This window comes from Sarcophilus harrisii, chromosome 4, assembly GCF_902635505.1.
Source record: "Sarcophilus harrisii chromosome 4, mSarHar1.11, whole genome shotgun sequence".
Taxonomy (NCBI): domain Eukaryota; kingdom Metazoa; phylum Chordata; class Mammalia; order Dasyuromorphia; family Dasyuridae; genus Sarcophilus; species Sarcophilus harrisii.
In genome coordinates, this window is record NC_045429.1 from 75,488,092 (window position 1) to 75,515,713 (window position 27,622).

Consider the following 27,622-nt stretch of genomic DNA (forward strand, 5'->3'; position numbering starts at 1 on the left):
TCAAACTGACATTCTTGCTTCCAACCCAACCTTCACGTCTATTTAGAGATGTGGAGAAGGGGACAGTCCACCCCATCAGTTGCTAATCAGGTGCTATACATTCCAGCTGGAGCTGGGAAAGTCACTCTGAGGAAGACACAGGAAGCAGCACTTGCCCAGCAAGTTGTCATGACCACCTTAACCACCACCTCCTCTCTGGTCCTCATGGTGATAGCTTGAAAGCTTTGGACAGCAGTGTGCCCTCAGCCATCATCTTGGGAAACAACCCATGTAGTGGTGCAATCTATAAGCTGTTCTTGCAGATACTCTACTAATTACTCAAAGAGGAATGTTCTTATCTCCAGAATCCTTGGCATTGCCAAATGGTTCAACATTAGAAACTAATATGGCATTATCAGTGGAAATGGCAATAAAGAAGAGTTTCTGCTCTCAAGGAACTCACATTCTAATTAGGGGAGATGACACATAGAGGAAGATTCAGCTGATGGGAAGATGGCAAGTCTCAGAAGGCTTTATCAGCAAGTTGCTCAGGGATTTGGAGAGCATATCCACTGAGTATATGGTTAAGTCTGATAGAACCCTATCTTGCCAGAAGGCTTGTTTTTGATGGATCCGTGCTCATTCAAGTATTGATACCATGGGCAGATGTAGTGGTGACAATGATCTGAAGAGGCCCAGAAGACAGTGGGCCTAAGTATTGGAAATGAGGAGTTTCTATTTTTCCTCATGGGAAAAAAGGAGGTATCATCTTCAAGTAAAGAGCTGGGAGAAGAAGAAAAATGAATTAGATTAGGGATAAGGATTCTCCTTACTGCCTTATGCCTGAGCCCTCTAGACCCAGTTAGGTCTGGAAAGTACACATTTAAAATTTATTGAATTGAATTTTGAAACATGTTAATTAGCAATAAGAAATTATAATGAATGGAAGTTTTATGACAGAAAATGGATGATTATTTTTAACATGAACTTCTTAATATATTTTAAATCATTAAGATATTCTTATTATATGATACTAATTAAAGATCATAAAGTTCTGTTACTATTTTACCATTTTTTTCATAATTCCTAATAAGTATAGTTTATATGTCTTTACATATATTCTTGTAGTTCTCATTTTGACACTACCCTCTATAATATAGAAAGGCATTTAAAAAGTGAATATAAACGATGGCTCTAGAATCCTAAAGACCTGAGTTCAAGTAATACTTTTTTAAAAAATTAATTTTTAATACACATTGCTTTATGAATTATGGTAGGAGAGGAAAATCAAGCAAAAGGGAAAAACCATGGAAGAGAAAAAAATACAGAAAAAAGAAGTGAACATAACATATTGATTTACATCCAGTTTCCTTATTTCTTTTTGTGGATATAGATGGCATTTTCTATCCAATGTCTATTGGGATTGCTTTGGATCTCTGAACCACTGAGAAGAATCAAGTCTTTTATAGGTGATCATTGCACATTCTTACTCTTATTGTATACAATGTATTCTTGGTTCTGCTTGTTTTGCTCGGCATCAGTTCATGTGAACTTTTCCAGTTCTTTCTAAAGTCAGCTTTTTTTACAGAACTATATTATTCCATTACCTTCATATACCACAACTTGTCCAGCCATTCCCCAATTGCTGGGCATCCATTCTTTTTCTTCAGATAATACTTCTGACACATACTGGTTATGTAATCTTAGTCAACCCACTTAACCTGCCATTGCTTTCTTTAAGAGGATAATTTGCAGAGTAAATGCATATCTTCACTAGTAAAGGAAATCATATGTCAAATGGAGGAGATCACAGAATGGTAGAGCTAGATAGGGCTTTGGACAATTTAGACAAACTCTCCACTTTACAGATGGGAAAACTGAGGCCAAAGACTATAATCTGTTCTCGATTTAAAATGTTATTTCTTTGAGGCAAAAATATTTCCTCACCATGAACATTGCAGAAAGAATGCTTAAATGAAGTAGTTTTATTATCCAGGATTTTTGCAAGCAGTGAACTTAAGTTATTTGAGTCAAATCCTGCCTTTTGTTCAGTTCTTTCCTGCTGAGTATTGGGATCAAAGCTTCATTCTGGCTTCCATGAGTCACCAGCTGCTTATTTTGAATGTGGTTGCTATCATAATAAGGACTGAGTATTGGTGCCACCTAGTTACTTTTGTTTTGACAATTATGGGTTAAAGACATTGCTTGGAGTAATCTTGCTTAAGCTTGTTTGGTCTGTCTTTTAGATTAGTGGTGGCTTATTTCTTCTTGCAAGACAAAAGCTGTCTTGAATGAGAACCTTTCTAAATTCTATGTTTATTAATATTGTTCTTCTCCTCCTGTTCCCTGTCCTCACCCTCTCATCCCCTACCTTCCTGCAAAAAGACAATTTTCTTGCTTTTGGTCCTTATGTATGGATCTGCATTGTGTTACTGTGCTGCAAAATTATAATCATTAATTCTGATAGTGTAGTCAAACATAGCTCAGCTCGTATTACTGTATTTCAAGTATAATACTTCACTGATGTGTTTACATGACTTTTCTTTTTATTTAAATGTTTTTCTCCACTCATTTAGAACTAGAGCCAAGCCAAAGATTAGCTTTCTCCTACAACTGGAGGTTGGATTATGAATAATCTCAAAACCTGCTGTTTATTTTTATGATCATTTTTGTTGTTAATAAGAACTCTGGGCTTTATCTTTAGCCTTTTTCTCTTCTTTATACTACTTCACTTGGTGATCTCCCTATTAAAACCCAGTGTCACCTTCAGGATCAAATAAAAAATCCTTTCATTTTCAAAGGCTTTCAGTGGCATTCATAACCTAGCTCCCTTTCCCAACTGATAAACTTCTTAGATGCCATTAGATAAGAGATATGAACAGATATTTTTCAGATGAAAAGATTAAAGCCATCTATAGTCATAAAAAATATTCTAGTTAGCTGTTGATTAGAGAAATGTAAGTTAAAAAAAAACTTTGTGGTTCCACCTCACTCTTAACAGATTGGCTAAGATAACTGGAAAAGATAATAATGAATGTTGGAAGGGATATGGGAAAATTGGGACACCACATTGTTGGTGGAGTTGTGAATTGATCCAACTGTTCTGGAGAGCAATTTGAAACTATGATGCCTAAAGGGCCATAAAACTGCATACCCTTTGATCCAGCAGTGTCTCTAATGGGCCTTTATCCCAAAGAGATCATAAAAAAAGGAAAAGGACGCACATGTGCAAAAATGTTTGCAGCAGTCCTCTTTATTGTGATGAATTGGAAATTGAATGAATGTCAATCAATTGGGAAGTGACCGAATAAGTTATGGTATATGAATGTTATGGAATATAATTGTAATTGTTCCATGAGAAATGATGCAAAATTATGAAAAATGCCAAATGAAATAAGTAGATCTAAGAGAACAATGAACACAAGCAACAACAAGATTATGTGAAGATCAACTAACTGATGGACTTGGCTTCTTTCAATAATGTGGTGATTCAAGACAATACCAATAGACTTATGATGGAAGTAGCCATCCACATCCAGAGAAGTATGGAGACTGAATCTGGATCAAAGCAGAGTATTTTCACCTTTTGTTGTTGTTTGCTTTTTTTTTCCTTGTGTTTTCTTTTCTCCCTTTTGATCTGATTTTTCTGCAGCATGATGAATATAGAAATGTTTTTTAGTTTTTTGTGTATTGTTTTCCTCAATTAGATTTGAGGAAAGTAAGCTCCTTGAAGGCAAGGCAGGTACAGTATTTCTTTTTATATTTATATCTGTAATGCTTAGTATGGTGCCTGCCTTTTTATAAGTACTTAATAAATGTTTATTGACTGACTGGCTGTTTCAATAAATGTTTATTTACTGACTGACTGTTTGTTTATATCCCATACAGCCATTTACTAAAAATGACTTTGTCATCAGTCCTGCCCCGACCTCTGCAGTTTTAGCTTTTACTCTAGGTCTGGAAATAATAATTAAACCAACACCATTCATTACCCTGACTACTGGATAAGCTGTGACAATCTGCTTGCCCTAAGAAGTTCAATGTCTATTTAGACCAAAAGTATCTTTCCCATCCTTCACTCTACTGTGTATGCTGTATTTGCTTATAGTAATGGAAGCTCCTAGCAAGCAGGGAAAATGTATCCCTCTTATTTGGCACATGGTACAGGTTCAATGAATTTTGTTGATTGATAGCTTCCTTATTCTTATCTAATGTCATCTAAGAAGTTTTCAGACATTGATGAATGGTGCAATCTTATGTATGTGGTGATCTGATGTCTTAGCTCAGGGAAAAAGGAACAAAACCCCAAAATGTTAATGGAATAAATTGGGAGGGGCAGAATTCTAAAGTTTATATGGTGTTCTTTCTGAAAGGGACCCAGGGTGAAAAGTTTACTGAGTGAGTGAAAAGAGGGAAATAAGTTCTTGTTAAAATCTGAGGGATTTTAAAAGGTAGGGAGAGAACAGAAAATAGGGAGAGGATATAATTTTCCCCTTCTCTCTTTTCTTCCTCTTTTTAGAGTAAGAGCTGTCAATACTGATTCCAACATTTGAAGCCCTGTCAGATATATGTGCAGGTTCTAGGAAAACATGGGGCAGGCAGAGACTTGGAGCTCTTAGTTTAGTCTTGCTTGTTACAAGTTTAACTAAAATCCTTCCTTTTACTTCAACTATAGCCTGAATCTCTGGCTCTCTGCCTTTCCAACACAAACCTTATTTTCTTTCCCTTCTCTTAAAAAGGTGAGAATAGCCTAAATAGGAGGAAGCTCACATTTCTTTCTTCTGTGTCGTCCTAGTTGTATCCCAACAAGTGATTGAGTTCATATTTTTGTATATGACTTTATGACTATTTGTTTAAACTTTAAACTACAGATATAATCATCTAAATTTTTAAAAATTGTAATGTTGACCTTTGTTTTGTAGCAAAGGACTATAAAGAATAGACTTGCTCCCCTCAAATCTACTTAGAGCATTTCATGAAATCTCTTCTTGACTCATCATTTTCTACTTTATATCAACTTATTTTTGTGCCTGTTATATCCTTTAATTAAATCGTAAGCTTCTTGAGGGCAGGAACTATGTTGCTTTTCATTGTTGGAGCTCCAGGACTTTTTGTAGTGTTTCCCATGTAACTGGAACTAAAAAAAAAATTGTTTTTAATTTGAATTGAGCAACATTGGAAATAGAAGTTTTCTGTTGAGAAGCGGGGGAAGGTAAACGATAGATAGGTTATAGAATTAATTTTCTTGAGGCAGCAGGAAGCAGGTAGCAGAAGTAGAGGTAGAGTGGAACACCACAAACCACATAGATTTACAGCAAAAAAACAGATAAAACCGAAAATTCCCCAAATCCACTGGCCTACACAGTATGCATTTTATCTGGTTCATAGAGCAGGTAAATTTCACTAATAACGAGTAATAAGATGCTCTGAACCACTGCTCCAGGCAGCTCTTTAAGTGATTGAGGAAATTCTTGGGGAGTTCCCTATGCTAATAAGATCACAGGTTCAAACGAAATATGGACCAAAAAATGTGTAATGGGTGTAACTAGGGGAATTCCCTCCCTGATCTTTCTATTCCACAAAGCATTTATTGAACTCCTCTAGCAATTTCTTGGAACATAAGCAGCAGCACTTTGGGATGACATGAAAATCATTGACTTCCATGATGGCAGCATGGCAGGACTGAGTACTGAGTGAGGAGCCACTTGTGCAACAGACTTTAAAAAGAATGATTTTACCTTTTGGTGGCTCTTTCTCTCCAGTTCTCCTAGCAAATAACTTTCTCTCTGGCATCTCCTTTTGGGTGGGGAAGGAAAAGTTGAGCATTGCTTTCACTTACCAACTGGAGCAAAGGTTCTGCTAGATGAATATGGGCCTGGTTGCCTACTCTGCTATGTGTTTTTTTTCCCTGAACATAACATTGTTACTGAGAGATGAGTGTCTACCTTGAATCTGATTGCTCCTGGGTTCCTGAGGTGGGGTTGGCTATACTTTGAAAGGATCTCTTGTAGCTACTTAGATGATTCCTAGAGATAACCACTAACTGGAGACCTCACCCTGAATTGCCAGAAGACATGGATCTGGAAGTGTTTGGATAATGAAGCGCCAAGGTGATAGTGACTTGGCTTCTTTCAGCATTCTCATAAACTAGCTCATGCTTTGATGTTTTAAATACTTACCTCTAAATTCCTTCGTAATTATTTAATTTTTTGTTAATATGCATTTGTGAGTCCTTGGCATTGTGTGTGTGTATGTGTGTGTGTGTGTGTGTGTGTGTGTGTGTGAAGGAAATAGTTGTTCTATATGTGATTTACATCTTAAGTTGAGTATTTTTTATTCTTTTTTTTTCTGAAGCAATTGGGGTTAAGTGACTTGTCCAGGGTCACACAGCCAAGACGTTTTAAGAGTCTCAGATCATATTTGAACTCAGGTCCTCATGACTTTAGGGCTGGTGCTCTATCCACGGTGCCACCTAGCTGCCTCTATTCACTTGTTTTAGAGTTACATTTTACATGCCCAAATCTAAATTTCAAGTGATTTTCCTTTGGGCTCTGAGGAGAGGGGAAAAAGAAACAGAAAGTTGAAAGAAAAGATCCCATTCCTTAAGAAGAGGGACCCTTAAATTCATCAGACCCTGTGAATGGATACAGAGCTTAAGGGTCCTTGAGAGAAGGGGGAAGGGCCTAGTGTCCTTGGAGCCATTAGCAGTTTTGACTGGTACATTAAAAATACAGATAAGCTTAGCATTTTTGTTGTTACTGAAATTCACATAGCACTTTATTGCACATTATCTCATTTGATCTTTCCAGGAATCTTCTAAGGTAACATGACATACTGAATAAGGACCTCAACCTGGAGTAAAGACTTGGATTCATATTCTGTAGCTCTGTGATCCTGAATTTCATAATTTTTCTGTTTTTCATTTTCCAACTATAAAATCGGGAGTGGAGGGTGGGAGGGATATGTACCATTTCCTCTGGAGATCCCTTTTGGCTCCAAATCTATAATCCTATAAGCATATAGGTATTACTAGTTTTATTATTTTCATTTTGCAGATGAAGGAGTTTAGCTCAGGAGTACACTTTGTCTTCTCAACTTAATTCAGTTAGCATTTTTAATCAACTACCATATGTTAGACACTAAGCTTGATTCTAGTAATACAAGGATAAAAACAGCCCCTGCTTTTAAGGAACTTAAAATCTACTGGGAGTGGGGAAGAACACAACCTGTAAACAAATAATTATGGAAGATATATAAAGTACATATTTTGGAGAGGCAGCAAAGATTAGATGAATCAATTGTACCAGTTATTTTTTTTTTCTTGACATATAGCATACATTTTGAATCACATTTTGGGAACTTCTCATTTCTCCCCCACCCCTCACCCCCCACTCTCCAGGATCTTGCAAAATGTAATAAGTGAGAAGAAATGGATTTCACAAAGAAAAAAATTTACTCTTGAAGCTTTATTAGTATTACATAATCACAATATATTTAATTCTCAAACAGTAATCCTCAGGACAAAACAAAAGGAGAAAAGGCAGAGACTTTTTAATTCAGAAAAGGAAAATAGATTTTGTTCAAAATGTCAAGATATCATTAGTTCTCTTTTTATCTATAACATTGCTGAAGGCTATATCCTAACATATAGTAAAGGGGTAATATTGACTTGAAAATAAAGCTGACATGTTCAAAGCTAAGAAATCCACATAATCCAGGAATTTACTTATTGTGTTAGGTTTTTACATGTTACAGTTAGGAATTGCCATTTGCAGATTTTTTCTAAACCAAAAAAAAAAAAAAGAATAAAGGAAAAAAGATCTCTTTGCAATTCAAACAGGAGAAATTTGAGATATTGAAATATTATACCTCAAATTATTCAATATCTTCATCTTCCATGGTAGCCTGCTCCAGTGCATGAATTTCTCTTTCAGGAAGTAACCCATACTCATTAAGAAAGCACTCAATATCCACAGCAAAAAAATCTTCAGCAAACTGCTCAGTGACACTAATGAAATTACTGATAAGCTCCCCACCTTTGTAGACCAGCAATGTTGGAAGCACATCTGAGGAGAAGCGGTCCCCAGCACCTGTGTTAGAAGCTTTGATTTTACAAAATTTTACCATAGAATATTCTACAGCAAGGCAATTTAAGCTGTTGTTCAGGGCCTCACAGCCCTTGATATCATCCTCATAGATGTGAACAATGACAGTAGTTATTTTCTGTTCCTTCTCAATGGCCTCCAAGAACTGCTCGCCACTCTCCAGCTCAATTACAAACCCATACCTGGGTCCAAAGCTTAGCTTCTGGTGCATGTCTTGCATGCATTGTTTGCGGTATTTACGGAGACATTTCTCGTCCTCTTTGTCCTGGTGGATGAGTTCATATTCTTGCACACTCATCTGTGAAAACAAACAAAAAACCCCACATCTGACCATGTCACTCCCCTACTCAGTCAATTCCAGTGAGCAATGGAGGAGTAGGCTAGAATTTTTCGTAGGTGAGTTTGGTTAAGGCTACCTCAACCCCCTACAATGGTGGATAGAATTGCTAGGATAATGAGGATTTTTATATTGAGGTGGGGGGCAATTTGAAAAAGAATAGATGACTCTCGATTTCCTCTGGAATAAAATATAAATTACTTGGTTTAGCTTTTAAAGACTTTCACAATCTGGCCTCAACCAATCTTTCCAGGCTCATCAGTATTACTTTGACTGCCACAAAGGGCAACCCAGGCAAACTGCCCCTCATGAATAACACTCTCTTTCATTTATGTATCTTTGCCCTGATCCATAAGTGGAATTTACTTCCTACTCAGCTCTGCCTCAAGGAAAGATTCTTTTGCTTTTAGTCTTAGCTGAAGCACCACATTGTACATTAAACCTTTCTTGATTCCTCTAATTACTAGTGCCTTCCCTTCCTAACCACCTTATTGTATTAAATCCTATTCCATATATACATATAAGTAAACATATATATATATATACACAAGTGTCTGTATATACACACACACACACATACATATACACACACATATTTCTTATGAATAGGGATTGTTTCTTTTTTTCTTTTTTTTTTTTTTTTTGTATTTATATTCCCAGTATCTATCATGGCACTTGGCACATAGTAACCACTTGTTGATTGATTGACTGAAGGGTGATGTGGTAGTGGCAAGGGCAATTGATTTTGAATTTATTTTGTTGTTTCTGTTTTTCCACTTGTGCAATGGTGAGACTGCAATAAGATGTTCATGATAATTCAGTGGACTGGATCCATTAGAATGGGAAACTTTGGGGAAGGAAGGAAGGAAGGAAGCAAAGAAGAAGAAGGAAGGAAGGAAGGAAGGAAGGAAGGAAAGAAGGAAGGAAGGAAGGAAGGAAGGAAGGAAGGAAGGAAAGGTGGGAGGAAGGAAGGAAGGAAAGGTAGGAGGAAGGAAGGAAGGAAGGGAGGGAGGGAGGAAAGGTGGGAGGAAGGAAGGAAGGAAGGAAAGAAGGAAGGAAGGAAGGAAGGAAGGAAGGAAGGAAAGAAGGAAGGAAGGAAGGAAGGAAGGAAGGAAGGAAGGAAGGAAAGAAGGAAGGAAGGAAGGAAGGAAGAAAGAAAGGAAGGAAGGAAGGAAGGAAGGAAGAATTTGTTAAGCATTTATTGTGTGCCAGGCCCTATGCTAAGCACTTTATAAATATTTCCTTTGATCTTCACTGAAACCTGAAGCTAATGTTATTATCCCATTTTACAGTTGAAAAAAGTGAGACAGAGAATTATTAAATGAGTTTCCTGAGGTCACACAGCTAGCTTGTGTGGCCATATTTGAACTCAGATTTTCCTAACTCCAGACCTAGCACTCTTATTCATTGAACCACCTTAGCTGCTTCTGAAAGAACTAATTTTTGTTTGTTTGTTTTTATTCTTCTTTCTCCAGTACTTAGCACAAAGTAAAGCATTTAGAATCATGGAACTCTAGAATCTGAAGAGGTCTTAGAGGTCATTTTATCTAAGCCCCTTGTTTTACAAATGAGAAAACTGAGGCTATAGAAAGAGATGTTACTTGCCTAAAATTAGTTAGCAGAGCCCAGGTTCAAATTCAGGTACTCATATTCCAAATCCCATGCTCCCTTCTCACCCTGTACTATAGTGAATGTGGATTTCAAATTCAAGCTTGTGCTACTTGCTAGCTGTGTGATCTTGGGCAAATCATTTAATCTCTTTGTGCCTCAGTTTCTTTTTCTATAATATAAGGAGATTAGGTGAAATGATGACCTTCCAGATTTAAATTGAGTGCTGGCATTTGACCTGTGCTTCCATTTCCTATATCTGTATTTTTCTATTGAAGCAATTTTCCAAAGTTTCATGTATTGATCTCAAAAAAATCCCACCTAATCTAATCCATTTTAATGAACATTTAGGAAGCCCCTACTTCATGTAAAGCAAGGGGCTAGTGCTTGTGAATACTAGTACAAAATGAAAACAGTCCTTGCCCACAAAGGACTGTCATTCTGCAGAATCCAAATCTTTTACATATCACTTTTCATTTATCAAGGTACTTCCATGAGTATCTTTCAAATCCTCACAACTTTGTTAAGTAGATAGAGAAGAAGTTTTTATTATTCTTCTATAGAGAGGAAAACTGAAGCAGAGAAAGGTACTTCTTCAAAGTCATAATGTCTCATTAAGTCAGTGAGAGAACATGAACCTGAAATGAAGCTTTTCAACCCCTAATCATGTCTTCTTTTTGCTAATCTTAGTTGTTTCAAGAGAGCCAAATACATAGCTACAGACACTGTGTATTTGTTCAGGATAATATCTCTAAGACAGCAAAACAAAAACATTAGCCAACTAAACTGTATTAGGATTCAGACAATGCCATAATTGGATGTCATAAAGGTTTTTAAAATCCCCGAGTCCATTCATTGGGGAGCTGAATTCAATCCAACTCATTTATATGATTTGTACTTACCTTTTCTGGTAAAAATTATATCATCTCTTCTTCCTACCTTTCTGCTGAATTTTTGTTTTGTGTTATCATCTCGATACTGAGGAGAAGACATTTGTCTGAGAATTTCCTTCTTGCTAGATGGGATGGAATCACTATCTTCACTTTCTAACTTAAATTTTCTCCAATCATTGATAACTCCTTTGGGACCTGGAATAAAAGAAATTTGTCATTTGCTCTTTAGACTAGCAGAAGGGCAGCTTACACTTCTGAAGTTTATATATGTTGTCATAGAAATAGACTTGTCTTCTCCTGTTGGTGAAACTAGAGACTTGCTTGGGCTGGGTGTCTCTGATTGTCCTGATAATAAAAACGCCCTCCTGTTATAAGCATGTTATATAGGTTTTTGGCACAGAATCATCCAAAAGTCTTTGCATTATGAATAGGTGTTATGTACATTATCAACATTATCAATAAAAGGATATTTAAAAATCACTATTATATAATGGCCAGATTAGAATTATAGGAATTAGAATTAAAGGATTTGTTAGTATTGTACTCTTCCCCTTCTTTAACTATTGAACTCATATTTAAACTTTAAAAGTCAATATAAATGTTATGTTTCAAAAAGTCTTCTCTCATCTAGATCTTCCCTCTCTGACCTCAAATAGCATTTTCTCTTATTTTTCTTTTTTTTTTTTCTGTGTTAATTTTATGCATTTATCACTGTGGTTATTTTGACAGCATTCCTCTGGTATGCTTCTTGAAAATAGAAGTTATATTTTGGGTTTTTTTTTTGTTTGTTTGTTTTTATCAACTGGAATACTATTGTGCTGTGAGAAATGATGAGCAAGATGCTCTCAGAAAGACCTGGAAGACTTCCATGAGCTGATGCAAAGTGAAATATACTAAGTACAAAGTAACAGCATCTGTGAATGACCTAACTCTTCTCAATAATGCAGTAATTCAGGACAACCCTGAAGGACTTATAGTGAAGAATGCCATCTATGAAAAAGAACTGATTATGTCTGAATACAGATTGAAGCATACTTTTTTAAACTTTTTTTTTCTTGAGTTTTTTGGGGTTGTAGCCTATATTTTCTTTCACAACATGATTTTTATGGAAATGTTTTGACTTCATATGTACCTTCTCAATAAGAAGTTGTGGGGAAGGAGGAAGGGAAAGAATCTAGAACTCAAAGTTTTAAAGCAAGTTTTAAAATTGTTTTACATATAACTAGGGAAAAATAAAATACTAAATAAGGAAAAAAAAATTTTTTTTATAATTCTCAGGACTTAAGTATAGTGTTCTTCCTATAGTAGGTGCTTAATAAATGTATGCTACTTGTAAAGGTAATATTTAGGTAGGTGCCAGAGTAAATTATAAGAGGACACAGGAGTAGAAAATGAAACCGTTATACATTCTGTGAAATCTAGAAAAAGAAATAAATCCCAACTCTAGAAAGGTAATTTAATGTAGGGTTTCATATTTGTTTTCAACTAAATAAGGGAATATTTTGCTTAGTGTGTTTTTTTTTACCTGTATGCGTAGCCTGTCCTTCAAAATCCTCTTCCAGGTTGAGGCTTTGACTTTCTTCCATTTTTGCATCAGGGTTTGACATAATCTGCATGGTCAGCAAAGACAACAAATATATGAGTGCTAGCTGGGTCTAGAATATATAGTTGAATAGTATAATTTCCTACTATTCCTAAAATTTGATGGTAGACTAATGTGTGTCATCTGTGATAGGATGTTAAGCATTTATACACATGATTAAATGGAAAGTGTTTTAATCCACATCCATTTCAAAGTAGTTTTCCCCTTTTGGGCCATGTACTTTGTGAACATTGTTTATTACTTTGTAACATTATTGTGTAAAGCTGTTACTTTATGGCTATTTCGATTGTAGAGAATTAAAACACTGACATACGTGGGGAGGTTTTTGCCTGGATTGTGGCCTGGATCCAGCTTTTCTATCAAAACTAGAAAAAGATACTCTATCAGTGAACACTACCTAGATAACACAAATAGGCTAATACTTTCCCTGTCAATACTTCAGTTTTCTTGCAAAGTTGCTAGTCGTCTAGAACACAGCTGAGAATCAGGTAGGAATGAGAGAGAGAGAGAGAGAGAGAGAGAGAGAGAGAGAGAGAGAGAGAGAGAGAGAGAGATGAGAGACAGACAGAGACAGAGAGAAAGAGACACAGAGAGAGACAGAGACAGAGAGACAGAGACAGAAGAGAGGTGAGACAGAGACAGGGAGACTTTGACTTTGAGAAATGAAAATAAAGATTCCAGAATTCTTGTATTAAAGAGAACGTCTATGTTTTACTTTTTGTATAGGGACTATAAACTTTTACTTTGCATGTATTTTAATGGGGTTGGTTATTTCATTTCTCAACCCCAAACAAACTGGAAACTAAAAATTATATTGAAAGAAAATACTGGTATAGGCAAGCCTACTTTCCATAGTACTCTCTATAACACATAAAATGTCAACTGAGCCTGATATCAGAGAAGATGGAACAGCTATTTTTTAAAAAAGTAAACAAGCTTAATATTGTAACTAAAATATTGTAGTGTTTAACATAGACATGGAAGAGACATCTGCACTCTAGTAAATTTAGAGGATACCATAGTGCAATACAGATGGAAGGAAGGAAAGTATATATATTTTTTTTTTTAAATAAAGCTTTTTCATTTTCAAAACATATGCACGGATAATTTGACAACATTAACCCTTGCATAGCCTTGTGTTTCAGATTTTTTCCTCCTTCCCCTCACCTAGATGGCAGTCAATCCAGTATAAATTAAACATGTTAAAATATATGCTAAATCCAATATGTATAAACATACAATTCTCTTGCTGCACAAGAAAAATCAGATTAAAAAAAGAAAGTGAACAACAGCACAAAGAGTGAGAATGTTATGTTGTGATCCACACTCAGTTTCCATAGTCCTCTCTCTGGGTGTAGATATCTTTCTTTATCACAAGATTATTGGAACTGGCAGCAATATAGAATTTTCATAATGATCCTGACATTAAGAAACATTTAAATTTTGTTTGGAATATTTTAAGAAAGGCAAATTGCCAAATTTGGTATTATATATCTGTATGCTATAGAGGGCCACAGATGGGGGAACTCTGGTTGAGGTATAAGATCCTTCAGCCCAGAGGAAATCTGCTGACAATGTCTAGTTTGGCTCCCCATCTCCACCAAGGGTTCTCTGCCTTCCTGAGAAATCAGGGGCTGGTGACAACCTGTGTTGTGATTGAAGCAGAGTGATACCAGGTGGAAGAGTGATACAAGTTGGCAAACTACATACAATAGCAAGTTGCTCATGTGGTCCCATATGCTCAGTATATTCTGGGTGTATGAGCAGTGTGCTATAGTTACGTAAGGATATTAGGGTTTATAAGGCTAATATGACTCCATGTTTGACCATTCACGTGAGTCCTGCCTCTTCATTCTTCCTTTAAGACCAAGGACTCGGGCTGGTATCCAGGTCCTCTAGAAAGCTAGTCTGGACACAACAGTATGCTTTGCTACTAGTGGATCCTGAAGCTGAAAGACATTGGAGTTTTAGAGTTCTGAGCTCTAGGAGGGCCAAAGTCAATCAGGCATGTTCATACTAAGTCTAGGACCAACATAGCCGTCCACTGGGAACAGGATGCAATATGCTGCATAAGGAAGGGGTGAAGTAGCTCAGGAAATTGAGCAAATTCAAAGCTTCTGTGCCAATCAGCAATGGGGTCATGTTCATGACTGGCCATCATAATACTTCCAGTATGAGTGAGATAAGGTGATGAGAAAATAAAATGATGAAATATAAATAAAGTATTTTGCAAACTTTAAAGCATTATATAAACATTAGTTATTATTTTATGAAAAAGAAAAGACAAAAAGATAGTATTCATGAATTTTACTGCTAGAAATATGAGAAAGGAAGTGAGCTATAAATTAATTCAGAAATAATTGAAGGTAGAGGACAAAAATGGCAATAACTCAACTTTATAGAATATAAACAACTCTTTAACAGCACTGTAACTATTAACTATCTTAGAAAGTAAATGGGGGAAACATCATCAAAAGTAATTGCTGGGTAACTTAATACATTAAAATAAAAGTTATAAGTAAAAATTTAAAATGGTAGATTATCTGGTAACTTTTATAGAACTATTTAGTGCCTAGAATCTTTTAGCTTTATATTAGAGATTTTTCTTCCTCCTTAATTTTGAAAGAGCAAGATGCTCTTATATGCAAGAAACATAGTATTTAAGCAACTCTGAAAACTATTTGTCACCAAAAACTAAGAAAGAGAAATAATGTTTGGCGTCTTTGCTTTTGCCAAGTTGAAAATCCACAGTGAAAGAAAGGAAGACTGACTACTGCTAAAAAAAAATACAAACCAACCAAAAAACCAAAAAAAAAAAAAAAAAAACTCCAACAACTGAGACACCATCTTGCTGAGAATATAATACAATCCTCAAGATAAGGTTTAAGTCATATAGACAAAGCTAGTCATTGTAGAACGATTCCAGTTGAAACAAGGATAATGTTGACCTCTGTTCATAGGTTGAGGATAGGGATGGGGAGAGAGCATGGATATAACAAGGAAGGGACAGAAAAATAAAGGAAAAAATTATATTGTTTTGCTTTTCTCAACTCCAGGAAAGGAGAGATGTACTTGTCTTTGTCATCATCTATTTTCTGTTACTATTGCTAAATCATCTAAATTACTGCATACATACATATATATATATATATATATATATATATATATATATATATATAATATCTATAATATCAAACCATTTGTCCTGATTTTAGTTTTATTTTTTTCATTCAGTGATTCATCAATTATTCTACATTCATTCATTGGGTAACCTTTGTATTTGTGAAGATGTCTCTACACTCAAGACATTTTAGCCTGGAGTTTACAAACAGTAGATTTCTGAAGATCCATGAATTTGAATGGGGGAAAAATACATTTTTATTTTCTCTGATATCTAATTGAAATTTAGCATTTCTTTTGATTATGAATATTAGCAAAAATCATTATTCTGAGGAGTCCAAAGGCTTCCCCATACTATTAAAGGGTCCATGAGTATAGACTATGATCAAATGAAACAACATATCCAAAAGCACTTTTGACTCATATTGTAAAAGATGTTACAAAAGTCTAGTGAATTATGCTAAGATTTTGGGGTCACCCTATATATATGTTAGCTCTATAGCTTGCTCTGGACAAGATTTTCTTTTTAAATCTAGAATATTTGCCCCATAATGTCATTAGTAATGGTTAATATCCATGTCCACTTCGTTCTAGGCAATTCACTTAATTCCTTAGTGTCTCAAGCAACACTCTAAGACTAGTAAATTCCCCTTAGAATCTGTATTGTATTGCTTTCTAGCAGTGTCTTCAGTCCTGGGCACAGAGCGTGGTGCCACTTAATAAATTAAATTATTGTGTAATTCACAAAATCTTCAAAATCTTAGCATAAGTATGCTCATCATTTTGTTCAATTTTATGACTGTTCTGTATTTTATATTTGTCAGCTTTCCCTTTTGTTCTAATCCAAGATAAAGGCTCTTTCCATATAGTAAATATAACTGGCAAAAAGAGAACATTCTGTTTCTACTACCTTTTGGTTGGAGATAGAGGGAGGAGTTTTGTTAATAATTTCTATGGTGGGAGAGGGCTCCAATTTGAAGCCCTATTTGTAATCACTAATAAAAGTAGTAAGGCTAATAATATGCACATGACCTGTGATTTCTATCAGATAGTCACCTATCCATGATTTAAATGACTAGACCTAAGAAGTTGCCCAGGCACATGTAGATTAGAATAACTGCTCTATCTACTACTACCCTAGGCTGCCAAAAGAATATTATGAAAAATAATTATGAATCAACAAGCACTTATTAAGTGATTACTATGAACCAAGCATTGTTGAACTATTAACTGCTTGAGAGAAGAGCCTTTTTTGTTGTTTTTAATTTTTTGTCTTTCTTTGTATCCTTAGAGCTTAGCACAGTGCCTGGCACACAATAGATGCCTTAATAAATGCTTGTTGAAGTGTCCAAAGCTTGGGTACAATACAAAGAAATTGAAAATTAGTCTTTGTCTTCAAGGAGCAATATTCTAATGGAACTTATTAACAGTTATAGTTGACAAATGTAAGTCTCATGAAGGAGTTTATGAGTATTATTTCATTCTATCCTCACAATATCCCTATGAAATAAGTACCATTATACTTTTCAAATGAGGAAACTGAAAATTAGAGAAGTTTTTTAAATACTTTACCCCAGGTCACAGAACTATTAAAGCAAGACTGAGCCTAGGTTTCACAACACTAATAACAACCCTCATTCCTCTCTCCCTTAGCAAGAACTGTTTCCCATTGGAAAAAACAGAATCTCTCAGAAGAGGCCTACTGAAAAAGCCATTCACCTGTTTGGTTAGTTAACCTGGTTTTACTTCTTTTTTTTCTGGGGGAAAAGCAATAAACTTCCAGAAATTGAAGGGATAGATCAATGGAAAAACATTTGTTAAACACTTGCTGTGTTCCAAGCATCATGCTAAGGTCTGAGAATAAAAATAGAAAAATCTAAACAATACCTGTTCTCAAGGCATCTGCATTTTACTTAATGGAGATAACACACACAAAAAAATTCAGTTGTGGAGCTAATGGAAAGGTTTGGAGGGCTTAAGAAGGGGCATTTTGGAGAAGGAAATGGCAGACACTCCAGTATCTTTGCCAGGAAAACTCCAATGAAGTAACAAAACTGACCAACAACAAAAGAGGGGACAATAGGAGTCTTTGTTTACACAGTATATCAGATCACAATGCTGGGGGTCTTGAGGGTAGAGTGGTAAGAGCAGACGGTAAAATCTGGTGGTATTCCCTCTAACCAAAAGAATTAGAAATTGAGTGAGAAGTCAAGAAGTTCAAATGGATTGTGGCCAGGCAGGGACCTAGAGAGAAGATGAGAGAAAAGACATACCAATGACCATAAGATTTCCTTCCTCATAGCCTTTCTGCAGGAAATGAAAAAATGGCAGATTTCCTTTGGAAATTTAAGAGCGATTGTATCTGCAGTTTTAAAATTAGCTTCATGTCTCAGAAATACTTTGTTGATATTATGTTATTGTCGCTGTGAACTTAATTTCACCCTATATTTAATGGTCTTTATATAGTTTTTAGTTAAAAAGCTGAATCACATAATAAAGATTAAATCTAAATACAATAAATTCTCATAAATACCATTCAATAGAAATTTCTGAATGGAATGGGTGAAAAGATTGCTTGTACCCAGCCTACAAACCACTTTTTTCCTAGTCTATATGGTATTCTATTACGACAAAGCAATATGGATTGTTGTTTGCAATGTATCATGTAGATTCTGACACATTAAATTGGTCCTTTCCTGGGTTGTAGCTTACTCTTAAGTACAACCCTTCTGTGACCACATGTTTTTAAAAAAGGATGTTATAAATAAAAGCTGATTCTGCAGATTAAAACAAGCTCTTGCAAAACAATGGAAGAACCCTACTTTAGGCACTTTCACAATCCAAAATGAAAATTTTAGTGCTAGTTATCCATGTCTAATAAAATGAAGTAATGGTCATTTCTGAGAGATACAAAGGAAGAAGGTGGAAAAAGAAATCTGTTAGATCTCTTATCTAATTCAAGGCATGTTAAGAGAAGCTTGGAAGTTTTTCCTTTCAGATTACAATAGAAATTAATAAAATCATAGATTTAGAGTTGAAAGGAATCTCAGAGGTCATCCATTCCAACCTATTCATTTTACAGATGACAAAAGTGAGGCAGAGGGGGTTAAATGATTTGTCCAGATCCCAGATAGAGATTTGAATTGATATCAGGGCAAATTCCTTTCCACTGTATCATTCTGCTTTGCATTTTGGTTTTGAATAATCTGACAAATGGTTTAATTTTTTTCACATTTTCTAGCAGTAATTTTTTTCCCTGTCATGATAAGTTATGTGGTAAACAAAATGACATCAAAATCAAATAGAAATGGATCCCTCTTGTCTGCATATTGACATAGAAAACCAAAAAATTAATATTATTTGTGTCACCTTTTCAGGTTCTTTTGCTAATTATTTAGTTTTGTTTATTTATTTTGTTAAACATTTCCCAATTACATTTTGATCTGGCCACACTCTGCTAATCTTGTGCCGCTATTGTTGTAAAGCACCGAAGAACGCTTCCTTTTCTTCCTTTTTTCCCCTCTTCTTTCTTTTTCTTTTTGTCACTTCCCCTCAGAATTAGATGAAGATAGCTAGTCTAGGATTCTGAATTCAAGAGCCTTTGAAATAGGAATCCTTCTATCCACTAGCTGAAGACAATATGCCAGGAAGCAATCCCTGTCACTGTCATTTTCGCAGGTATCACATCCCCAGCTATTGAAAATCTAGAAAGGATAGTTCTTGTCATCAAACTCTTTGACAGTGTCAAATAGCTCAACATCAGAAATTGATGTGATTTTATTAGTGGAAATGTCATTAGAGAAGAGACAATCCTATCTGCTTTGACATTGCATTGAAACTCTTCTATATGCATTGTCTTCCCTATTAACATGCGAGTTCCTTGAAAGGATTGTCTTACTGTACTATTTGTATACGCAGAACTTAGCACATAATAAACGCTTAAGTTCTTTTAAATTTTTCCTTTCTCCCTCCCTACCTCCTTCCTCCCTTCCTCCCTTCCTCCTTTCTTCCCTCTTCCTCTCCTCTCCTCTCCTCCCCTCTCCTCCCCTCTCCTATCCTCTCCTCTTCTTTTCTCTCCTCTTCTCTCCTCTCTTTTCCTTTTTCTTCTCCTCTCCTTTCCTTTTTCCTCTCCTCTCCTTTTTTTCTCTCCTCTCCTTTTCTTTTTCTTCTCCTCTTCTTTCCTTTTTCCTCTCCTCTCCTTTCCTTTTTCCTCTCCTCTCCTTTCCTTTTTCCTTTCCTCCTTTCCTCCTTTCCTTCCCTTTCCTCCCCTTCCCTTTCCTTCCCTTTCCTCCCCTCCTCTTTCCTTCCCTTCCTATTATTTCCCTCTTCTTCCTTCCCCTCCTCTTTCCTTCCCTTCCCTCCCCTCCCCTTTCCTCTCCTCCCCTTTCCTCCCCTCCCCTTTCCTTCCTTCCTTCCTTTTTTCTCTTTCTTTCTTTCTCTCTCTCTTTCTTTCTTTCCTATTGAATTGGGTTTGAGACATGAATAAAAATAAAACAAAATCTTAGGAAGGAGTTTTTCATCCTTTGATGCCTAGAAGTTAATCTCAAATCATGATTTGCTGAGTAGGCAATTTCCCCTTCCTTAAATTCTTCCTCTCTTTGCCCCCACTGCCCGAAAAGACTGATGAATTTAGAACTCAAAAATTCCAAATTTTATTCAAAATTTAATCAAAAGCTTCAACTATTGCCTTACTAAAGGTCTTTGAAGGGATGCTCTAATTCTAGAGGAGACTGATTAACACAGGTTCATTTTAGTGGCCAAAACAAACATTAGGCATTTGCTTTCCAGTACAGTATATAAAGTATAAGACTGGGAGTGAGTAAGGAGGTTCAATTATCATTTTATTCAATTTACTAATTATGCCATATATGAAGTTATTTAATACCTTATTGTCCCAGGTAATTCTTTAAGAGTACAAGAATAGCTTTGTAGTAGAATAGGGCTATTGTTATTTTTATTTTTTTTGCAGTAAAACTTATAGGACAATAAATCACTCAGTCTATAATTTGTTTCATTTAACTGCTTGACTTTGTCACAATAACCCTCTCATGAAGAGAGTGTAATCTATAAATGTGTGTAATATAAAAATCACAAAACACATTAACGTCACCCCCTGACAAAAACCCCCAAAACCAATCCCAACTTACCTGTTGGCTTGCTGCTCAGTTATCTGTCTCAAGTTGCAAATAGATCGACTGGTGGCTTGGATGCTGTTCAGCTGAAGGAAATTTCTTTTTGATGGAATTCCTATGGCGCATGGATAGATCTAAGCCAGATTGAGGTCCCTGGATGATGACCTTGCAGAAATAGCTCTGAAGAGCTAATAGGATTGACATAAGAGAATTAGCAAACCATATTTACTAGCAATAGGTCAGTGAAATAAAGAGCTTACAGCCTTCTTGTAAACATAAATTTGTTTCTATCTCCTGTTAGGAATCAGTTATAAGGAGCTATCACCCCTTGGCAACACCCTCAAGAAATTCAACAACTGTGACTAGGAAAAAAAAATTGCTTTTCATCCTATTCTTGTGTTCTTTTAAAAATACATAGCAACTTGAAATCCTATAAAAATGATATAGCTCATAAAACTGAAAATCATCTCTGTTTTCTAATTGGTTTGATAGTATATATACTGAGTATAAGAAACTTAGCAAACTTAGCAACTGGATATGATAATAATGTTTTGAATTTAGCTAGCACCTAAAATTATCTAATCTTGATATCTTTAAACTTGTTTTATACTTATTTCTAAATATATGTCATTTGGATTTCAAAATATTCCCCTTCCTCTTTTCTATGCAACAAGTCATTTATTGAATAAATATATTTTTTAAAATGGAGATGGCAGAATAATAAAACTAACCATTGCACTATGTTTGACAATATGCAACATTCCACATGTATGGTACCCTACCCTTTCAGCGAAGGGAGGGGGACCATTTCATTCATTGGAGATTACATCCATAAACATGATCTTATTTTAATCCTAGGTTTTTTTTTTAATTACAAAAAGTATTTTCATATCTCCTATTTTAATTACTACCATATATAATTATAGTTGAAACTTGGGAAAAAAAAAAAAAAAACTAGAAAGACAACCAATTGGAAGCACAAGTTTGTGAGTCTTTTTTACTCAGAAACTAATGCCAAACCAATATACTCAGAATCAGAAGTTGTAACAAATTTACATTTGTTCTATCAGAGGATTGAGGCTACAGTCTATGGGTAGAAGTGAGGAGACCTCTTTACAAAAGAATGAGTTTCTAATCCCCAAAAATATTCAGGCATAATGTCAATGGTATTGATAGATGTTCCTTAGTCAGAGATTTTACTAGATGACCCCAAATGTTTCTTAAACACAAATTCCGTGATGACATAATGGTATTCAGGGGTATTCTGTTAAATATTTAACAATCAGATCTCAAAAAAAAAATGTAGGCAAGATACTTCTGTTTAATCTGCATTATTAACATTTTCTTATTAATTTCTTCAGACTAGACAAATAGCAAACCAACAAATCAAGTTCTGATTTGTAACATTTGTTAATTTTCAGTGTAAATTATCATACTGAATATTTACAATGGATTCATGCTAATTGTAGCACATCCCTGGCTGCTATTTCCTTTAAACCAGTGATAGTTTTTTTTTATAGATTGATTTTTAATTTAAATTAAGTAGAAGAATTATGCTGTAGAAGACAAAATGCTGATCTGCTAAAAATGAAGAGGATGTTTACCCTGGGATTTTTATGTAGAAGAGGGATTAAACTTTTTCTGTTTGGTCCTAGAAGGTAGAATTTTGCATAATGTCTAGAAGACATATGGAGTTTAGCTTGATTGGAAGGAAGAAGAAGAAATGAGAGTGATTTTTAGCTCAAAATATTCACATGTAGGAGATTTGTGCCCCTGATCTCCGGACAACAGAACTAGGAATAGGTAGCAGAAGTTGTAGGGAAGCAGATTTCAGCTTGATTAAAGCAATCTTAAAGAAGAATTTGCTACTTTGGGAGCTAATTATAATCATAATCATCATCATCATAATAACTATGATTATATTATACCAGGCTAAGTGATTGGCTATTATTTTATTTCATTTGAGGCTCACAACAATCCTGGGAAGTGAGTCTATAATTATCCTTAGTTTACAGTTGAAGAAATTGGGGTAAACAGGGATCGTATCTTTCCTAGCATCACATAGCTAGTAGGCATTGGAAGATGGATTTGATCTTTGGTCCACCTGACTCCTGACATAATTGGTCCTCCTTTTGGTCCTGGTTTGTAAGTTTATACAGCATCCCACCTACCTGGGTTCCTTTTCATTGATGTTCTTTGAGTATAGGATGGATTACCACTTGTCAGGGATGTTTTGGAGAAGATATAATTGGATATTGGTTTAATTAGATTACCTCTGAGGTGCCTTCTGACATTTATTTTCAAGAAAAGAAGTAAAAGGGAGAGAAGTGATAGAGAATTACAAATGGAATGAAAGGATCAAGGGAAAAATTTTTAATAAGGTTGGGAAACCTATATATATTTATTAGACAGATGGCAAAAAAGTCAATAATCATGGAAGGAGTGAAGGTGAATCAGAAAAGGAGGATGATTGTTAGTAAGGTCTTGGGGGAAAGAAAGCATTAATTATCCTGTACAAGCCAGTCAAGCCTTGGGTTTAAATCAGACTGCAAGAAATGATTACATGAGGGACTTCCAGTTATGAAAATAAATTGAGGTTTAATGGAAGGATCAGTGGTTTGGGGCCAGGAATAGCGTCACATGCCTGTAATCCTTGCTACTAGGGAGGGTGAACTTGGGATCTTTGTAAATACACTGGATTTGGATTGTTTAGTATCTGAACTCAATTAGGTATCAAGCCCCCTGGGAGCAAGGATCCATCAAGTTGACTAAGAAGAGGTGAATTAACCTAGGTTGGAAACAGAAAAGATCAAATATTTCGTGCTTATTAGTAGTGGGATTGGGCCATTAATAGCCACTGCATTTTAAACAAAGAAACAAAAAGAAAGAAAAGAAAAAAAAAGGGAAGTAAATGGACTCAGATGTTATTCACTTCTTCACTTTTCTTTTTTACTTAATCAGTAGACACAACAGACTTGTATCAGGAGAGAATTCTGGACTTGGAATCAGGAAGATCTGAATTTGAATCCTGTCCTAGCCTTATGAGCTATGAGATTTTAGATAAATCATTTAGGCTCCCTCATCCTCAATTTCCTTATATGTGAAATAGGATGATAATTCATCCTATGTCATGTGGTTTTTATGGAGATCATATGAGATAATAAATCTGAAACACTCTGAAGACCTGAAATTGATATATAAATGCTAGCTATTGTTATGAACCATTAACCTAGTCAATCTCGCATAATCTTAGGCCCCAGATTCTCAGTTATTGTGATGATGGCAAGTCCAATCAATTAAAAGAAAAAAAAAGGAAATATATGATAGTAGTCAAAATCAATTCTCTGTGTGAAGGGTGAATTGGTGCCCCAATGGACAGAGAAAGTTTTGAAAGGCTGGGTAGAAAAAAAAATGTTAACAGCATCTTCATGACAACCCCTGAAACTGTCTGTTCTAAGGTTCTTTAGGGAAACACAAGAGAGCAGGAGGCTTGTGAAATGATATCTTTAGAACAGGGCTATAAAAGCTAAGTAAAGTTAATTACTCATAAACAGCAACATAAGTAGAAAAACAGAAATTCAGCATGGATAACTATCTTATAGGTAGTTAATGAAGCTAACCAATTGTTCTTGTACCCAGTGAGTAGCTGGAATATCTCTTCAGTGACCTTGAAGAGGGAGAGAGAATAATGATATTAAGAAGGTTTGAGGAACAGAGGTAACCTGAATGAGATCATCTGTGGTAGCCTTGATCTCAATGAAATAGAATACTATATAATCTCCTTTTAGATTGTATGTGTATGTGAGTGTGGAGTGAAGGGAGTGGGCATGAGGTTAGTACAATGGAGAATGAGATAAGAATTACAGGGAATGGTTATCCACCTGGAGTTATTTATCATGAATTTATAATGAGTGAAGACAACTAGAGCTTGTGATCTGTAGCAGTGGACACAGGCATATTGATAACGCCATTAATTCATCCAACCACTGGAACATAAATCCAGAGCATTTTTTCAAACATTAAAAACTTTTAAATTATTTCTAGGTCTGCAGCTAAAATCAGAAATAGAAAAATAAATGCTTTCTCAAAAGAATTTCAATAATCAAACACAAAGAAATTGTATGATAAGGAAAAATTTAAGTAGTCTTCCCTTCAACAAAAAGAAGCTTCATTTATACCTGTTTCAATACAAATCTCTAGCAGTTCTTTTCGTTTTCTTATCAGTAAAAAAGCAATTACTGTTATAATTAAGGACATCCCAGAGATTCTAGCCATTATTTCACCTTCACTAATAGCTTGAGTTTAAATGTATTTGATTTATATTTTAAGCTTACTCAGAGGGAAGAAATGTTATTTTTTTGCAAATTGATAATAACAATCTCTTGGCAGTAAAACTATTAAAATTAGGGTTTTTCTCCCCTCTTTTTATGACAATTCAGGATGATTTTTCATATTTTTCCTCTTTCTATTGTGTAGTTGTTTTTTGAGAGCTACTTGAACAATAGTCGCAGGACAAAGTCCTAGTATCTGATCTGGAATGGGGGAAGAATTTCTGCAATAAACATTGACTTCTACTTTTCCTGTTACCTCTTAGAAACTCAATTGTTTCATCTGTAAAAGTAAGAGGTTAGTTGGTGGTCTTTGAGATCTTTTGAGATTTCTTCTATGATCTTTACATGTTGGAGGACTCAAAGGAGATAATGGATATATAGTACTTTTTCAAACTTTAAATGTTTTTGTTATCATCATCATCATCATCATCATCATCATCCTTTGGTCACCAGCCTTTCAGTCTAAAGATGACTTTGTTTTCTGAGCCACCTGCTGCACTTTTGCTAAGCTCAAGAAATGTTTATAAAGTATATATAGATGTTTGCTGGTAAATGTTTAACAAATGGTCTCATTCACATATATTTTTTCAGTTTATTCTGCATTATTAACAATTTCTTAAGTCTGGGCCAAAGCTTCTTAAACCTTGGATTGAGACTATATATGTTACTTAATGTGGGGATCATGAAAAATTTGGCAACAGTAAAAGGTATCAAATATTCCACCAAGATTTGATTCTTTAATATAAAAATAAATAAGCACATACTTCTCATTAGAATGTGAATTTACTTTCATCTTTAATAAATGGTAACACATGTATACCAAAGAATTATTTTAAAAATAAATTTATTTATGATTTATTATCAGTACATGTATACCTATTTTATATACCTATATACCAGGAGTTGTGTAAAAATTTCTTGGATGAAAAAGTGTCATGAGTGGAAAAATTTTAAGAAGCTCATGGTCACCATGCTACATTGAAAGGAGATCACAGTAACATGGTTGGTACAACCAAAATAAAGATTTATAGAGACAAGAATATTATCTCATTATATTTGTAGAGAATATGGAAAGATGTGAGATTATATGATCATAAAATTAGGTTAATATAGAGTTAGTAGGATGATGGATCCAAAAGAGTAGCTCTTAATAGTTCCATGTCAACTTTAAAAGAGGTCTCCAGTGGAGTGTCCCAGGATCTGTGTTTGCCCTAAATTATTAAATGTTTTTGTCAGTGATATAAATAAAAATTTATATGATCAAATTTGCAATTTATGCAAACTTGAAAGGTATAATTTATATCCAGGGATGGGAAATGGTTTCAAAAAGATTGTGATAAGAGTGAACACTGAACTATATAAAAGAATAAGAAATGTAATAAACTTGAGTTGAAAATATCTAGTATCAAATTAAGGGGGAAAAGAAGCTTTTAAATAATTAGAATTATGCCTCAAAAGGCTATCCCTGGAAATAGTAGGTCTCCTTCTCATCGGAGATTGTTAGCTAAGAAGATTTATGAAATATGATTGAAAGGGGCTTTCTGTAGAGAGATTAGTTGAATAAATTAGCCTCTCAAATCCTTTTCAACTTTTAGAATTTGTGATTAATTTGTATTTATCTTACACTTAATATTTATAAAGTGCCTTCATAAACTAATTTCATTTGAATACTAATTATTATAAAAGCATATTTGTATATTTATACTTTTCTAATATCAAACAAAATGAAGAAATATCAGTATACATTTCATAAATATTTCTTATAAATTCAATACTCATATTTTTATTGTTTTTCCTTTACCTCTTGTATGCTTCTCTTCAATAGTGCATTTTGTTCTTCTGATCAGTTATTCTGATGCTTGTAGAATTATGGTTTTCAGCAATTCTTCTGCCACAGAGTTTTTATTCTGAAGTTGGTGGATTTCTTCCTTTTAATAAGATATAATTTTTTTCTAACTCTAGCTTGTCTACTTCCTTCATTCCCCTCCCCCAGAAACTTGACTGATTCCAAAAGTGTTTTGCTCTCGTACAATCAGGAACTAAGGGTAGCTATATCTTTATCTGCCCACATCCTTCCTTTGGTCAGGCATTGTCTGTCCTGTCCAGGAACTAACCACTGGTTAGTTATGTAAGATCTTCCACATGATATGTCTGCTTTGTCCTAGTTCTCTAATTCCCACTAGTTTTTTAGATAACTTTAAAAAATTATGACAGTAAAAATCTATAGACTGGAGCGTACACAGAAAAACAAAACAGGAGATTGTCTATTAAATGAGGAATTTTTATTATTTTATTTTTCCCTCCATCATGTGCAGTTTTTATGTGCAATTCAAATTTAATTGGTAGTTTCAACACTGCCCTACATTTGTATCTCCTGGATTTCTTTCTGTACTTTTCTGGCCTATTTTTAATGGTTCATATACACATTTTTATTTCATTTTTTCCCCTTCCTTCTCCACTTTCCCCTCTCCTTCCTCTCTACTACTAAACAGAAAAAAGGCAAAAGCTATTATT

At 34.9% G+C, this 27,622-nt stretch overlaps 1 protein-coding gene across 1 annotated transcript; it reads right to left on the reverse strand.

Moving 5' to 3' along the window:
- Window positions 1–7,551: 7,551 nt before the first annotated feature.
- Window positions 7,552–27,214, reverse strand: PDC (phosducin). Its single transcript, XM_003767516.4, has 5 exons — window positions 26,910–27,214; window positions 20,793–20,965; window positions 12,448–12,532; window positions 10,969–11,117; window positions 7,552–8,382 (listed from the first exon to the last, which is right to left on the reverse strand). Exons 3-5 carry the CDS (start codon window positions 12,527–12,529, stop codon window positions 7,855–7,857), a joined length of 759 nt encoding a protein of 252 aa, XP_003767564.1. The 5' UTR covers window positions 12,530–12,532; window positions 20,793–20,965; window positions 26,910–27,214; the 3' UTR covers window positions 7,552–7,854.
- Window positions 27,215–27,622: the final 408 nt, after the last annotated feature.